This window comes from Vipera ursinii (genome assembly GCF_947247035.1).
Source record: "Vipera ursinii genome assembly, chromosome: 1".
In the NCBI taxonomy this organism is placed as follows: domain Eukaryota; kingdom Metazoa; phylum Chordata; class Lepidosauria; order Squamata; family Viperidae; genus Vipera; species Vipera ursinii.
Genome location: NC_139512.1, coordinates 339,814,010 through 339,830,276, shown reverse-complemented (window position 1 = coordinate 339,830,276; position 16,267 = coordinate 339,814,010). Strand labels below are relative to the sequence as shown.

The window sequence follows — 16,267 nt, the reverse complement described above, 5'->3', positions numbered from 1 at the left end:
TTGCCTGGGCTCCTGGTTTCCTGTGTTTGACACACCAATAGCAAAAAGCAGATGGGTTTATTTTGGAAAGAGACAATTAGCCCTTTAGTTCCGTGCAATCTGGGAAAAAGAGTTTCAAACAACTCATAGAGATGAAATTAGGTTTCACTGAGACCAATCAACAGGACATATCCCACTACTAGTCTACCTCCATGAAGTTTTGGATACTTCCATTGGATTGCTGAATTCTCTTTCTCTTGCTTTTTGTAAACATTTCAAGGACCATGATCTGTTGGACTCACCTAATGTACTCTTCACAGATCAGTCTGAAGTTTTCTCTTTCTGGGTCACATCTCAGGTCATCATACAATTTGTTCAGAAGAACTGAAGCTGTAAGCTGCGTATTTTCTGTTAGAGGGAGACAGTCGGACATCTCTGGAATCTGGCCAGCAACTTTCAAAATCTTTTTCAAACCTGGGGAAATGAAACGGTGGTAGGGAAGTAGAAGAAGATAGAAAGGGCAAAGAATCAGTTTAAGTTAAAATTGCAAAAAGTCAATCTGCTAGATTTGTAGTCTGAAATTAATTGGGGCAAATTGAAAGCTAGGTTCACACTGTATATAAAATTGAAGGTTGCACCTTTCTTCTAAGGATGCATCTGCAAGACAACAAAACGTCTTATGGATGAATCATTTCGGAGAAAAGTATTCTGAAATATGGATTTTCTTATAAAAAGTGAGTCATAAAACTACTTAGACAGCCATTAAGCTCTATGTGGATGGAAAATCTATAATGACTGATAGTAGAGCTTCCATTTTCAGAGGTAATATACTATTTGTGGAGGAACAATAATGGAAAAAGGATTTTGCCTTTCTGCCCTGTTTATTATCTTTTCATAAACATCCATTTTGTTCTCTGTCTAAAACAGGATGATAGAGTAGAAACTATTCCAAGAGCCCTTGTCTTACATGATATCTCATAAATCTTAGTGTTTCATTTTTAAATTTATTTTATTTTAAAATTTATTTCACCTATACATGTTAGAGCACTGGAGATCCCAGTCCAATACAGAATTGCATCACGTTCAGAAAATATCTAACTCAACCTTTTTCAGTGTTGAATCTCCAGTAGTGTTGACCAGTTATTCTCACTGTTCTTGATGACTGGCCTGGTTGATGGAAGATTGTGAGAGTTACTCTCCATCATTGAAAGTTGAAAGACGTTAACAGGGGGAATTACTTGATTTGCTAGGATCCTAATATTTGTAAAATTCTGGATTTAGGATTATACATAGAAAGCTTATAGAAAGCCAGCTGGGTGACCTTGGGCCAGTGACTTAGACTAACTCACCTCACAGGATTGTTTGGGAGAGGGAAAGAATATTAAGTAAATTCACTGCCTTGAGTTGTTTACAAAAAATAACAGGCGGATAATACATAAATAAAATAAAGTAAGTTATAGACAGAAAATCTTTTCATGCCTTTGTTTCTGATCTGTGAATAGCATCAGAAGGATTGGCAGAACCTTTTGCCTTTACTGCAATAGCAATAGTAATTAGGCTTATATACTGCTTCATAGTGCTTTACAGCCCTCTCTAAGCAGTTTACAGAGTCAGTATATTGCCCCCCACAATCTGGGTCTGCATTTTACCAACTTTGGAAGGATGGAAGGCTGTGTCAACCTTGAGCCTCTCAGGATTGAACTCCTGTCAAGAAGCATTCTAACCACTACAGCATGATGGCTCATGGAATGCTGAGTTTTGGGCAATTGGCAAATGAAATTAGACAGCTAAGGGGTATAATGCAAAGTGACCTCCTCTGAGCCACAAATGGCTCTATCTTCAGCCAAGTGCAGGGAAAATCAAGCAAAATGAACTTCAGGTTTCACTTAGGCCAGGGGTGTCAAACTCAATTTCATTGAGGGCCACATCAGCATTGCGGTTGCCCTCAGGGGGCTGGGTGGGTGTGGCCTGGGTGGGTGTGGCCTACTGGGTGGGTGTGGCTAGAGTGAGTATGGCCTACTGGGTGGGCGTGGCCAGCTCTACATCGTTCGCATCAAGGGTGCCTATGGGGGCCTGGGCAGGAGTGGGACAGATCTGGGGGTCTCTGGCAGAAGGAGGGTCTCTGGGCCAGGGCCAAGGCAGTGGGGGCTGTTCCCTCACTGTTTACAGGATTGCTTCGTGGGCCGCATGAAACCACTTCATGGGCCGCATCCGGCCCCCGGGCCTTGTGTTTGACATGTCTGACTTAGGCTAAGGATACACAACCTCTTCTGGGCTGAAAGCCACACTGGATCTTTGGGAGCAGGTGGGACCAGGACAAAAGCTTAATCTGATTTCATTTCATTTTCATTTAAAATGAATCAATATGGAGTAGTGTAACTACAGTAAATTTCCAGTTGTGCATTTAATAATGTTCTTTTTTATATTAAAAATTAGCTTGGCAAAAAATTTGAAGGTCTGTGGGCTTCAAGAGTCATATCAACTGAAATTAAAATTGACTGAAGTAGCTGATAGTACAGAGATTCTGTCTGGTGTCTTTCAAGTCTTGATTCAGAGGATAAAGCCATAACTCTACACAAGAGAGAAGTTGCATCTAGGCATTGCTTACCATTATCAATTACAAATATAGTGCGACTATTGTCATGGATTCTCAGATCCTGTCTTGGCACATTTTTGTTGAGTAAATTGAGAGCCCTGTCCCGGCCATGACCAGATACCTTTTTACTGGGAAGCATATCTAGAAGATGGGCAATGATTGCCTTTATATCTTTTTTTGTGTCTGTAACAAAGAAGAAATCAGCATCAGTCAAAATTATTTAAATTAGAATTTCTACGGTGGTAACCATCTACAAGTGCCAGCTTGCTTATTTTAGATAAATGATTTTCCCTGGTTTTCAAATAGCCATTTGCATAACCATTAATGGTGAATCAGAGCAGTTTCCACGTGCAATAATAAAAAACAGTTAATTTTTCATTTACTTTACACTTGAGATAACTGGAGCCACAAATTGTTCCTACAGCCATTTTGCGAAGGGGCAGCGAAGGAGCAATTAAGAATTATATAGAAAGGAAATTGTTGCAATACAGTTAGAAAACATGTTATAAAATAAGGAGACTAATACTTGATAAATACCCTAGTCCAGGGGTGTCAAACTCAATTTCACTGAGGGCCGCATCAGCATTGCGGTTGCCCTCAAGGGGCCGGGTGGGCGTGGCCAGGGTGGGCGTGGCCTACTGGGTGGGCATGGCTAGAGTGCGTATGGCCTACTGGGTGGGCGTGGCCAGCTCTACATCGTTCGCATCAAGGGGGCCTGTGGGGGCCTGGGCAGGAGTGGGACAGATCTGAGGGTCTCTGGCAGGAGGAGGGTCTCTGGGCCAGGGCCAAGGCAGTGGGGGCCGTTCCCTCACTGTTTCCAGGATGGTTTCGCAGGCCACATGAAACCACTTTGCGGGCTGGATCCGGCCCCCGGGCCTTGTGTTTGACATGTCTGCCCTAGTCTCTTTGTGCCAACTTGTGAGAAGAAGAAAAGAAAGAAGAAAAGGAGAAAACCAGAGGAAGAAGACTTCTCAGTGAGCTTGTGATTTTCATATGTCCACTAGTAAAACTATTCAAGTGCACAACATTTATTTTAGAAGAAACTGGAAAATCGTGAAGAAAACTGTAATAACTCTGAGGGTAATAAATGGCCTCCAATGACTATGAACTACATTCACAAGACTACAGTTTTTAGAATTTTTGGGAGAAACTATGATAGTCGTAGTATCATAATACCATTAGGCATAGAAAGATGCTCTGCCCCTGTGACATACTAGTTTGGCTACTGCTAGCATTTTTTAGAGCTAAATTTACATTGGACATTGTTTCTGAACAGAGTCTAGCATTCTTGAGAGGGCTAAATCTATGTCTAGTACAGACTGACAGTTGCAGACATGGAGGGTCTATCTATCTATCTATCTATCAATCATCTATCTATCTATCTATCTATCTATCTATCTATCTATCTATCTATCTATCTATCCTATTCCATAGCAACTCTGGAGCATCCAACATTGCAGGGTGATAGGAGGGAGCAGTTAAGAATTTGGTCCTTGATTAGTGCAGCAGAGCAACAAAGCAATGTTGGTAGCAAGTCCCTTTCTATCTTCATGGTGGCAACAGCCAGATATGGCCTCTGGAGCCAGAATAGAGCAAGCAAAATGCTGCGACCTCCACTCAAGCAATAAAATAAGTAAGGAGGAGGTCCAGACAAAATCCTTTCTGCCAATGCTAGGGATGAGGGAAAAAGCGGGTATTTAGCAACTGGAAGATGTTCCCCCCATCTTTTAACTTGTAATTTATACTGTATTTTTACCTGGGTCTCATTTTACTGATGTATTGAATTTTAATATGGTTTTTATGCTCTTACCTGCAAAGTGCCCAGAGTCACTCTGAGAGTGAGATGGGCAATATCTAAATTAGATAGATAGATAGATAGATAGATAGATAGATAGATAGATAGATAGATAGATAGATAGACAGACAGACAGACAAAGAGACAGACAGACAGAAAGACAGACAGAGACAGACAGACGGCTAAAACATATAAGGAACAGTTGCTGGAATTGGGTATGTCTAGTTTAATGAAGAGAAGAACAAGGGGTGACATGATAGCAGTCTTCCGATATCTCGGGCTGCCACAAAGAAGAGGAAGTCAAGGTAGCCTCCAAAACAGCTGAAGACAGAACAAGAAGCAATGGATGGAACCTAATCAAGGAGAGAAGCAACCTAGAATTAAGGAGAAATTTCCTGACAGAACAATTAATCAGTGGAACAACTTGCCTCCAAAAGCTGTGAATGCTCCAACACTGGAGCAGAGACTGGACAGCCATTTGTCTGAAATGGTATAGGGTTTCCTGCCTGAGCAGGGGGTTGGTCTAGAATGACCTCCAAGGTACCTTCCAACTTTATTATTATTATTATAAAACTTTTATTCATACAATATGAAACTCAGTCAACTGAACACTCAAATTGACTGGCACTAATGATTGACATAGGCTGCTGCCAGCATCCTAGGTATCAACCAGGTATCTCCTTAAAATGTAAGATGTTCCGAGTAGCGCGGTTTTTTGTAGCTTTGCTGGAGTTATTGCAGGAAGCTGCAATTTCTTGATGTATTTTGCAAATTTTTTGAACATAGTTTCCAGTGCCCCGATGATAATGGGTGTCATGTTACATGTTTCATCCATAATCGCGCAGTTTTGATGTCCAGGTCGCAGTATTTTGTAATTTTTTCCAGTTCTTTTTCTTCGATTCTGGCATCTCTTGATACAGCGATATCAATCAGCTGTACGTTTCGGTTCTCTACAACTGTGATATCTGGCGTGTTGTGTTCGAAATGGCAATCTGTCTGTATTTGGAAGTCCCACAATCTTCACCCTCTCATTCTCAACAACTTTTTCCACCCTATGTTCCCACGACTTTTCGAACACAGGCAAGTCGTATTTTTTACACAATGCCCAGTGGATTAGTTTAGGAACTCAGTCATGTCTAGCTCTGTAATCAGTTTGCACGATTTTGCTGCACTCACATATTAAATGTGAAACAGTTTCAACTTTGTTGTTGCAAAGTCAGTAATTTGGATTGTCAGTAGTAGTAGTAGTAGTTGTAGTAGTAGTAGTTGTTGTTGTTGTTGTTGTTGTTATTATTATTATTATTATTATTATTATTATTATTATTATTATTATTATTATTATTACAGACAGACAGACAGACAGATCAGTATAGATCATTTTTATCCTGCCCCTGAACACATCAGGCTTTAGCTCCCAAGTTTGCTTCCAAGAGTATACAACTCACAGCTCCCCTACATTTTTCCATGCTAAACTAGGGATTTTAAAATCACCTATGAAGGACCACAATTCTTAGCATAGCTGGTAGGCTTCTCCAATGATAGTTACCCAGCACCAGGGCATCCTCCTTCCCATGTTCTTCCTTCTTGCCTTCTCCAGTTAAAGAGTCAATTATGTTCTGCAACAGGTTGGAGACCGCCAATGAGATCTCTTCATGATCTATGGACATCCATAAGCAGATTTTGTTGATCCCCAGCATGTGCAATATTGCAGTGGCCTATCCAAGTAAGGAACACAACATAGTTGTCTGATTATCTCTCCTTCGGTTATCATGCACATGCCACATTGAACTGGATGAGTTTTGCAACACACAGATATACATACACACCCGTTATGGAATCTCTCCTACAATGTGTTAGTTTATGGTGGCAAAATAATCAGAAGGACCATGGTAGATAATAACACATATCAATAAAAGGCAAATCATGAAAGCTGATGCCTATTAATTAAATTTGCTAGTTAGAAAAGGTGGTATCAGACCTGATTCTTTGGTCATATGTTATGCAGAGGGAGCAAGTTTTATTTTGTGGATACATTCTTTATAATGTTACTGGGAGATGTGGGGACATCTATAAGGGTTAAAAAAGTCAAGATGGTGTGCATAACACCATAGGTGCTCTGCACCATTTTTTTTCTTTGTCTTCTTCCTGCTGACCTGAAGCTATTCATGCAACAAACAGATTTCAAGACATGTGTCTCTCTTACCCGCGCCATGTGTCTTGTGCACATTCCTGAAAGGGTCCTTGTTGCTGCCAGGATCAGCTCAGGATTTTTAGTTTCTATTAACTTCAAAAGCAAATTCAAGCCATTGTTTTGGAATATCCTCTCTGCTCCTGCTTCTTCTCGGCCAAGAACAATGAGGTTGTTTGCAGCCTGATTTTAAAACGACAGCCAAAAGAACGGAAGGGCCATAAATTCAGATACCCATCACTGTTTCAAATTATAGAATGAATGCTTAGATTGGAGCTCAAGTGGGTATAACACTTCCTTCAATTTGAAATGCATAATAATGATATAAAATGGGGTGGGTGGATTTGAAAAAGACTCATATGCCCAAGTCATCCAATGGCTTTCATGTTTCTGCATGAATTGAATTTCTCTGCTTCCATTCCTCAATTTCTGTAAACTGTTTTGAAGCTGGCTACAACTAATGTAGACAAGATTAAGAAATCAGCTTTACCACAAAATTAAAATACTTTTATTAAGATTTGCTATAGTAACAGAATCTTGTAAGTCTAACACTACTGTAGCTCCTCCTCCTCTTATACTTCTGTGAATTAGAGAGGTGTCCATCTGAATGTTTTCGCGTGCTCTTCTGACTTGGGCTAAGCCACGGGTCGGCAACCCACGGCTCCGGAGCCGCATGCGGCTCTTTGAGCCGTCTCCTGCGGCTCCCAGCCGCCCGGTGCGCGCGCACCTCTTCGAACGGGCAGTGGTGCACACGCACCTCTCCAAATGGAGAGTGGCACCGCCCGTTTGGAGAGGTGCGCGTGCACCTCTCCGAATGGTTGGAGGTGCGCGCGCACCTCCCCAAACCTTTGGAGAGGTGCACGCGCACCTCCGCAGGAACGGGCAGCAGCGCCGCTGTTTGAGAAAGCTGCCGCGGCACGTTTGCAGGCTGCCGAAAGCGGCAGCTTTGCAGACGGGCTGCGGCAGCTTTCCCAACAACCGGCGCCACTGCCCATTCTGAGAGGTGCGCGTGCACCTCTCCAAATGAGCATAGGTGCGTGCGCACCTCCCCAAACCTTTGGAGAGGTGCGCGCGCACCTCCGCACGAACGGGCAGCGGTGCTGCTCTTTGGGAAAGCTGTCGCGGCACGTTTGCAGGCTGCCGAAGGCGGTAGCTCTGCAAACGGGCCGTCGCCGTCGCACAACCGGGAACCGGTTCCATCACACATAAAAAAAATGGCAACCGCGCGCATCCATGCATGTGCAAGAAAAAAACATTTTGCGCATGCGCAAAATGTTTTTTGCCCATGCGCGTGCATGGACGCACACACACGGCTCCCACTTTTTTTTATGTGTGATGGAACCGGTTCCCAGTGGCTCTTTTCCTTTTTCAGGTTGCCGACCCCTGGGCTAAGCCATGTTTTTTGCCTTGCTGGTTTGGTAGTGGATCTGAACTATTTATGTCAAGGTCATCCTCTTTACTGTGTACACTATGTGATTTTGTTCACTCTTGTTGCCTTAGATTGCTGAGTAGAGGCAGAGAGCAATATAGGCCAACCAGGGCTTTCCCACCAGCCAATTAGCAGGAGAATGGAAAATGGCATTTTCTTAGCCAAATGAAGAACAAGAAACAGTTCGCATTAAGGAATCTCACCTTCTCTCGCTTCTCTTTCTCACTCTTTTCATCCAGGAGGATTTCAAACATTTGCTGCACTCTGGCGTCAGTGGAGAACTGAAAATGTAACTATGTCAAAGATGAAGAAAAGAACAGAGATTATTATTTAATTTTTGCTGGGTTCTTAGTGATCTCTGCAGTTGCTTTTTCTCTTGCAGATTTTTCATCCCTGGGCTAGGTAACATCACCAGTGGATGGGAGAAGGAAGTTGCTAACTGTTTATTTATGATAGTTTACCCTATTAACCCAGACTGGGATATAGGTGGTCTTTGTTTAACGAACACTTGTTCAGCAACCATTCCCACTTGGAATAGTGCTGAATGAGTGGTCCTTACAACTTGAATTTCCAGCCATCACAGTCGTTTGCAATCCTATAATCATGATCCAGGTGCTCACATGCACATATAGAACACATCCACCTCCAACACAAGAGAGAAATATTTATTTATTTATTTATTTATTCGGTTTATATACCGCCCTATTCCCAAAGGACTCAGGGTGGTTTACAAGGCAAAATTTAAAAACAATCCAATATAAAATTAAAATAAATTAAAATAAATTAAATTAAGTCTAGCCACAAAAATTAAATCACAATTTAAATACATTAAACCCCTCAGTCCAGACCAGATAGCTCAAAGAGCCAGGTTTTTAGAAATTTTAGAAATGGTCTGACTAGTTGGTTGGTCAGTGTGTCAAGCCTGCCAATCATTTACCTTCTCCTGGATGTTAGTGCCCAGACGTCGAAGGGCCTCCTGAAAACTTTGGTTCCGAGGTTCAATGGTGGCACATCTCTGGACATCTTTGAACGCCTGATCCAACTTTCCCAGCTTCTCCAGAGCCTGGCTACGTCGGTATAAAGCCTTAATATCAGAAGGGTTGATGTCAATAGCTAGAACGAAAATAATGACAAAATTGATACCTGACAGCAGCCACATTGACCAAGAGAAGAGTTGCCTGTCTTCTCTTCTTGTTCCATCTATTTCTATCTCATTTGCTACATTTTTTTCTATCTAAGTACAGTACAATATTTCTATAGGGTGCAGAAATATATGTAACATATGGGAAGAACAGAACCAACTGGTTTTCTTTTCCTACTTTAAGATAAGTATCAGCAAATCTTGATTATTAAGTTTATAGCAAGACAGGTGGTCTCTTAGATCAAGGGGACACAAGCCCGAAGCCTACATGTGACACAAATAAAGGCAAATATATGTGTCCCAGCATAATGTTGCAGGATCCAATCTGGGTCAGTCACCAGGACTAGAGGCTTAGTCTTCTGAGCTTTTGGACTTGTGATGGAGCCCCCACCCTCAGGGATCTTCTCTCTAGCAGGCATAAGTCTGAAAGCTTGGAAGACAAAACCACTGGTCCTGGTGAGCGACCCAGATTGGATCTGCTACATGTGACTCTCAAGGCTTTGGGTGTGTTCCTAGGAGTCCTTCCAAAATTGCTACCAAACTGTAGTCTTACGGTGACAGTAAATTATGAAATAAACGGAGAGCAACTGTATTAATTGTACTTAAAGGTATGTAAGGTCAGAGGCATAGAATCAAGATCATGTGAAATATTAGTACTGCTTTATAAAACCCTAGTGAGACCACACCTGGAATATTGCAGCTAATTTTGTATCACCATATTACAAAAAAGATGTTGAGACCTTGGAAAAAGTTCAGAGAAGAGCAACTAAGATGATCCAAGGCCTGGAGACTAAAACACATGAAGAACAGTTGCAGGATTTGGGTTTGGCTAGTCTAAAGAAAAGAAATAAGGGTGACATGATAGCAGCATTCCAGTATTTGAGATGCTGCCACAAAGAAGAGGGGGTCAAATTATTCTCCAAAGCACCAGAAGGCAGGACAAGAAACAATAGTTGGAAACTGATCAAAGAGAGAAGCAACCTGGAATTAAGGAGAAAGTTCCTAACAGTGAGGACAATTAACCAGTGGAATGGCTTGCTTCCAGAAATCATGGGTGCTCCATCACTGGAGGTTTTTAAGAAGAGACTGGACAATCAGTTGTCTGAGATGGTATAGGATATAGGTTCTCTTGCTTGAGCTGGGGGCTGGACACTCCAAGGTTGTTTCCAGCCCTATTCTATTCTATTCTATTCTATTCTATTCTATTCTATTCTATTCTATTCTATTCTATTCTATTCTATTCTATTCTATTCTATTCTATTATGAATTTTATTTCCTTGCTTAGCTTCCAAGCCCATGTGTTGCCAGCGTTTGAGACAAATATACTGTAAAACAAATTAAAATTATATTTTATCCAAGGTATTATTTCTTTATCCTGGCCCCCATTTTGGGCATGATAGGCAAAAGCCTAGTGCAAGCAAAACAAAGCATTTGGGTATGAAACAGTTTACCTCTGGTGGACATTACGTTTATGTATTTATTTATATTTCATATTTCTAAACCACCCATCTGCCTGAAAGAGGGGCCCTGGGTGGTGTACAATCCAATCCAATCCATCAGTAAAACAACATATAAAATTAACATTAAAATTAAAATTAGGATTAAACATTTTAAAATTGTAGACTAATGACAATTAAACGTCAAAAGAGTAAAAATCTTAAGATGGCCATTTAATGTTGGTTATTATAAGGTGTGGGGGGCTCTCTCTCAAGTTGCACCATAAATTATTTTATTGTGCAGTGTAGAAACTTATCTTTTCTCCTGGGTTCAAGAAATACAGCAGGAGCTTCAGAAGATTGATTAAAACTGAACTATTGGATATATCCAAATCCTAATGAAGCATCTAAAATATTTTAGCCATAGTTTAACCTACCTTTAGTTGCATCTGACGTCACTTGGGCATATTTCTCCTATTTTTTTCGAAGAAAAAGGAATTTTTATTAGTGATTAAGAAGGTTGCTCATGGGATGTTCATTCTAGTTTGACATGAACCAAATTCTCTCCTTCTCCAGTCTTTTTATTTCTTCACCTCTGCTGCCACAGAGAAGACCCATCTACTTCTGGACCCCTTTAAGAGAGGGGATCTGTAACATTCCTTGCCTGCCCGCTGTGAAGGGGTGGGTAGATATAACCAGGATAAGATGGTTTTCCAAATAACCCTGTTTACCTTGAAGGGCTGACATAAAAATATTATATAATAGGACACGGTCTAGATGGCATCTAAGATACCTTACAGTTTTATGGTTCTGTTTTTCAAATATATTGCCAAATAACTGTCACAACCCTAACCCTCTAGATGTGTTGGATTTCAATTGTCTGAATCCCTAGTGAACACTGCTATTTTGTATATAATTATGTGGATTGTGTGTATATGTTTACTTTTCTTCTGTCATGTTCTCATCATATGCTAAATAATAAACTGCCATTTCCAACGTCAAGTGGAAAAAGTTGAATCTCATGAATTTTCATGAGACGTCAAAAATCTCATGAGATCTTGCCAAACCACTAAAAGTTTGTGGAACTTTTGGATTCTCTTGGGAGATAATGGCCTTTGGGGGATAGATGTACCATTTTGATATCATATTGCTTGTCTCCTAGAGGCGTTACATTGTGGATTGTTGATTTTTCTGACACTCTTTATATGTATTTGAAGAATCTTCCCACACTTCCCTTTAACATTTCCTTACCTTTTTCAGAAAACATGCTGCACGGTTTCGATATAACACAGCCTGGAGTGATGGATCTTTAGCAAGTTTAAGTGCTCCGGAATAGCTTTCAATAGCATTGTCATAATCATTGCCTTGAAAGAACTTATTCCCTTCTTCCTTCAGTTGCACAGGGTCCTCCATCTAGAAACAAAATAAATAGGCCTTTTTAGGAATGTCTCTAGTCACATGGCCCTGTCACTACTAAGGAAGAGACTAAGGAAATCAGCTGTTCTATCTTTTATTTCTTAAGATTTTCTGCACGGTGGGGGAAGGGAAAACATGCAAGAATAGCTAGAAAGCACAGTGAGTCTGTGGAAGGACAGCAACCCTAACCCTAACCCCCGTGAAAGAAATATTTGGGGAAATGTTAAAAAGGCAGGATATTATATCTCCCGAAAGGAATAAGGGGAGAAAATCTAAGACAAAACTAGCCCCCAGAAACCAACCCCCTCTCGCTGTTCCAAGCAGGAACCAGCTCTGTAGAAATGCAGATTTGGTGATTCATTCAGGAAGACTAGGGCCAGGAAGCTTGGAGCTGATGAGATTAGAAAGACAAAGACCGCTAAAATCTACATACCCCACCCAAACTCTAAAGACATGACCTTTAGGACATAATAGGATTTAACCCACCACCATCAGAATACCAAAAGGATATGCTCAAAAGCTCAGGTTAAAGTTCATGCCACAGAAACAAGAAAGAACCTCAAACACAAAAGCCCAAGAAAGTGTGAAAACCCACCACTCCCAAATACATGTGGTCAGCTTTCCCATAGCCACATTTCTGTCTGGCTCTGCTCTTCAATAAACTACAACCTTCTTTCTAAAGCAGTCTCCATTTTGTTTATTCCTGGCTTGGACTGGACTCTGAAGATTCTTCTTTCAACAAGTCCAAGTAGAAGACCAAAACCTCCTGTAAAAATAGGTGGAATGCGTCTTCCCTGGAACGCCAGTAGAACTTTTAGAAAAAATCAGACCAGGTTTCTCAGTTCTAGGTGATCTCCAGATAAAATACAAGTAATAGAAATGCATATAAAGAAGCAGAAGTTTAATATAAAGAAGTTTAATGAAGAGAAGGAAGAGCAACAAAGATGATCAGGGGACTGGTGGCTAAAACATAAAAGGAATGGTTGCTGGAATTGGGTTTGTCTAGTTTAATGAAGAGAAGGACAAGGGGGGACATGACAGCAGTGTTCCAATATCTCAGGGGCTGCCAGAAAGAAGAGGAAGTCAAGCTATTCTCCAAAGCACCTGAAGGCAGGACAAGAAGCAATGGGTGGAAACTAACCAAAGAGAGAAGCAACCTAGAACTAAGGAGAAATTTTCTGTCAGTTAGAACAATTAATCAGTGGAACAACCTGCCTCCAGAAGCGGTGAATGCTCCAACACTGGAAGTTTTAAAGAAGAGACTGGACAGCCATTTGTCTGAAATGTATAGGGTTTCTTGCCGGAGCATGGGATTGGACTAGATGACCTCCAAGGTCTATTATTATTATTATTATTATTATTATTATTATTATTATTATTATTATTATTATTATTATTATTATTATTATTATTGACTGGAATCTATCAGATATAAAATACAAAAGAAAAGCAAAATAATAGGCAAAGGGAAGGGAAAGAAAAGGAAAAGAGAGGTGTAGGATAAAGGGGGAAAGAAAAAAACACATTGAATTCCAACTTTTTTTCAGCAAAGTCTGAAGCACAAAATCCAAAAGAAATAAAAATGAATCTGTTCTTTTATATAATTAAAACAGTCTATTTTGCCATCTCTGCTAGTTCCATCACTTTTTCCATCCATTCTTCTGTTCTGGGGATTGAGAGAAGGCTGCCCCATGATTTGCGTGGAATATTCTTCGAAATGGACAAAGCCAAAATTCATGGTGGGAGAATTTTGAGGGTCTCTGATCGATGACTGTTGCTCCATAATTGAATTACTTGATCTGGACTGCACTAACCCAGATGACTACTAGATGGCAGCAGAAAGATGTAAAACCCTCTGTTGCCACCTTGTGGTGGTCTGGATTTTGTTTTAGTAGTCTCACCTTAATTCCTCAATTTCAAACAAATTGCAGAAAAAGAGCCAAAATTGCCCAACATCTCAATTTCCCATACAGTTCATATCAGAATATCTTGGATTAATTTGGTTTTACCAGATTCATAGCCTTGGTAGCCTTTCTTACTCTTGGCCAGGGGTAGGCAACCTTGGCTCTTTTATGCTGGCTCAGGAATTCTGGGAGTTGAAATCCCTAGTCATAAAAGAGCCAAGGTTACCTACCCCTGCTCTTGGCTGAGGAAGACAGAGGCTGTAATTTGAAACATCTGGGAAGTCCCAGTTGTGAAGCAACCAATATACCCTTTTATTTGCTTTGTTATACTGTGGGCGACACTCACTAGTAGGCTTTCATTCTAAGAATTCCTAATAACATCATTGTTCATCACAACATTCAAGGATATTTGGCATTTTTTGTTACAGTTAGTCCTTGATTTACAACTATTCATTTAGTGACTGAAGTTATAAAGCACTGAAAAAAAAGTTACTTAGAACATTTTTCACACTTACGACCATTGCAGCATCCCCATGGTCACGTGATCAAAATTTGGATGCTTGGCAACTGGCTCATATTTATGACGGTTGCAGTGTTTGGAGTCATGTGATCACCTTTTGCGACCTTCTGACCAACAAAATCAATAGGGAAGCCAGATTCACTTAACAACCGTGTTACTAATTTAACAACTCTAGTGATACACTTAACAATTGTTGCAAGAAAGGTCATTAAAATGAGATAAAACCCACTTAACAACTGCCTCACTTAGCAGCAGAAATTTTGGGCACATTTGTGGTCGTAAGTCAAAGACTACCTGTACTTTACCCATATCACTTTGTAAAATATACCTAATTTTGTTTGCATCTCTTTCATGGTTCTCATCCATCTTCATCAATAATTTCTTAATTATCTTTGGACATCATTTATATATAAGTATACATAATGCATGTATCCAAAAGTAGACTTTAGTTTGAAGACAGCCTATTATATACCTTCATACATTTATATCATAAAAACATATGATATAAATCCTATCAATCAATATTTTTTCATTCTTGACATCTAGTCCCTGAAGTATTTTGGCAACATTTTCCAGAAGTTGTTCATCTTTGCCTTTTTTTTCTTTTTAGGGATGAAAGAGAGGGACTGAACCAAAGTCATCCAGCTGACTTTGTGCTTAAGTAGGAATAGGTCTTATAGTCTCCTGGTTGCTAACCCAGTACCTTTAGCTGCTATATCAGGCTGGCTCTCATTAAATAAACAGTAAGTGCAGAAATGGGTTATCATATTCATGTAGTCTTCTTTTATCTTATGTTCACCAGAATCCTGTGAAGTCACTGTGAAACAGTGTTTGGCTCAAAGAATCAAATTTGTTAAACTGTATTTCTCTGATCCCATTCCAGTACCAACAAATCCACTGCTTTATTGATTTCAATCTTCATATTACTGACCCCACACTGAGAATCTTTATTGCATTAGCTGCAAACAAAAAAAATATCTACACTCTCTATACTTGGACATTTTTCAGATGCCTTTGGGAATTGTCCCAATCATCTGATGATAAGGGGAGAAAAAATCCAACCACAGTGCACACATGCACACACACGCACACATATATACATACACTTGTAATAATCCTTGGCACTCAAGCAAAATGTTCTCTTGGGATTTGCTATTGGATATTTTGCCAATCTATTTGCTATTAAATCCCTATTTATGCTTTCCTTTCCTTACCTTGCACAGTTTCCCAGTTCTTGAGATTGTCACCAACTTGGATTTTTTTCTTGTGGATCACTCAGTCGTGGGCACTCTCTTTCTTGGAATGAGTTGATAAGTATGGCTGTCTGGAGTTAAATAGAGGTGTGTGTGTATATATATATAGCTCAATGAGATAGTCAAGAGCCAAGGACGAAAGCACAGTGAGCAAGACCTTAGGGGTGAGAGGCTAATTTTCAGATTAACCACATGGTTTTCAATATGGCACAAACAATACAATTAAAAAATTCACAAAACCCCACATCCAAATTTTGCACCAGCCTTCAGCTAAGTTCAGTGGTGGAGTTTTTGAAGGCAATAATGCAATGACTGTGGTGCTTTGCCCACCCTGCCAAAATGTACAAGCCCCTCTTCCCTTTCTATTTAAGGAAGAATGAGACATTTGAAACTCTGGAGCAAATGGCTTCTCTCCAGAATCCTTGAAGAGATCCGGCAGCAGCTGTGACAGACAGGCGGTCTCTAGTAACTTCCAGAACTCACCACCCCATCAGAAATTATATTCAGAAAGGACATTTCCAAAAACAAAACAAACAACCCCCCCAAACCCCACCCCCTGAAAAATACATCCTTTTGTCTTAAATTCAAGCTATACTATGAAAAAGTAAAG

The 16,267-nt window shown here is 40.3% G+C and overlaps 1 protein-coding gene across 1 annotated transcript in view; it reads right to left on the bottom strand.

The window, feature by feature from the left end:
• The window catches only part of UNC45B (unc-45 myosin chaperone B), a 28,851-nt gene extending 13,125 nt beyond the window's left edge, over positions 1-15,726 (bottom strand). Inside the window, exons 1-9 of the mRNA XM_083351554.1 lie at positions 15,619-15,726; positions 11,816-11,977; positions 11,002-11,038; positions 8,925-9,100; positions 8,191-8,280; positions 6,574-6,741; positions 5,917-6,085; positions 2,588-2,758; positions 282-453 (exon numbers count right to left, since the gene is read on the bottom strand). Of these exons, the coding sequence (XP_083207680.1) occupies positions 282-453; positions 2,588-2,758; positions 5,917-6,085; positions 6,574-6,741; positions 8,191-8,280; positions 8,925-9,100; positions 11,002-11,038; positions 11,816-11,977 (1,145 nt within the window). The 5' untranslated portion in view covers positions 15,619-15,726. The remainder of the gene's footprint in view (positions 1-281; positions 454-2,587; positions 2,759-5,916; positions 6,086-6,573; positions 6,742-8,190; positions 8,281-8,924; positions 9,101-11,001; positions 11,039-11,815; positions 11,978-15,618) is intronic.
• Positions 15,727-16,267: the final 541 nt, after the last annotated feature.